A 1,033-nucleotide genomic window follows, 5' to 3' on the forward strand; every position below is an offset into this window, starting at 1 on the left:
TGTGTAGCCGAACAAGCTGTGCTCGATTGGCAAAGACAAACCTTACACGCGTCGGCTCCTTTTTTGCTCTGATTCAGTTCGGTATCTTCATAATTCATTCCACCTAAGTAATATATTAAAAAAAAAAAAAGTAATAATTTTTTATATTGCTTAAATGATTAAAACATTAAAAGTTAAACGTTGAAACAACCTCCCATAATTAGCAAATAATAATAATAATAATAATAATAATAAAAATAAAAATAAAGAACATTTTGAACTGGCGAAGTTAATGTACCATTTTGCCTTTAAATCATTAACTTCGCCACTTCAAAACGTTCTTTTTTTCCTTTAAATCATCGTTACTTTCCTTTCATTCCATTCGTAAGTTTCAACGTAATAAAATTTTTATTTCTATATATATATATACTCACATTTCATCGAGAAATACAAAGAAACGAGATGGAGTTCAAAGCTCGTCTTTGTCTTGTCTTCTTGCTCTCGTTTGCTTTCGTTAGCTCAGCTCGAATCATGTCCGATTCAGGTACATAACTCGCTATCAATTCAAATAGTTTAAATGTACATCGCTCATGCACTTCATCCCTTTTGTGCAAACTAAATCTAATATGTGCATTGAAGTTTCAGGAAAACAAGTAATTGAGATTGTGATAAACGACTATTCTGATCCCGGTAAAAATCCTACTCTTAGTCCAGTGGTGCCAAAGCAATTTCCTCCACCACCACCTGATTTTAAAGCTTTTGCGATAAACGACTATTCTGATGACGATAAAAATCCTACTCTTAGTCCAGTAGTGCCGAAGCAATTTCCTCCTCCACCACCAGATTTTAAAGCTTTTGCGATGAACGACTATTCTGATCCCGGTAAAAATCCTACTCTTAGTCCAGTGGTGCCAAAGCAATTTCCTCCTCCACCACCGGATTTTAAAGCTTTTGTGATAAACGACTACTCTGATCCCGGTAAAAATCCTACTCTTAGTCCAATGGTGCCCAAACAATTTCCTCCACCACCACCTGATTTTAAAGCTTTCGTTGT

General features: G+C 35.1%; 1 protein-coding gene across 1 annotated transcript; it reads left to right on the top strand.

The window, feature by feature from the left end:
* Window positions 1-441: 441 nt before the first annotated feature.
* Window positions 442-1,022, top strand: LOC111786961 (extensin-like; the record flags this gene model as incomplete). Its single annotated transcript, XM_023667143.1, has 2 exons — window positions 442-523; window positions 625-1,022. Coding segments are annotated over exons 1-2 (480 nt in total), but the record flags the coding sequence as incomplete, so codon positions are not given.
* Between the last annotated feature and the right edge of the window lie 11 nt (window positions 1,023-1,033).

The sequence above is a fragment of the Cucurbita pepo genome, unplaced genomic scaffold (genome assembly GCF_002806865.2).
Source record: "Cucurbita pepo subsp. pepo cultivar mu-cu-16 unplaced genomic scaffold, ASM280686v2 Cp4.1_scaffold003616, whole genome shotgun sequence".
NCBI lineage: Eukaryota > Viridiplantae > Streptophyta > Magnoliopsida > Cucurbitales > Cucurbitaceae > Cucurbita > Cucurbita pepo.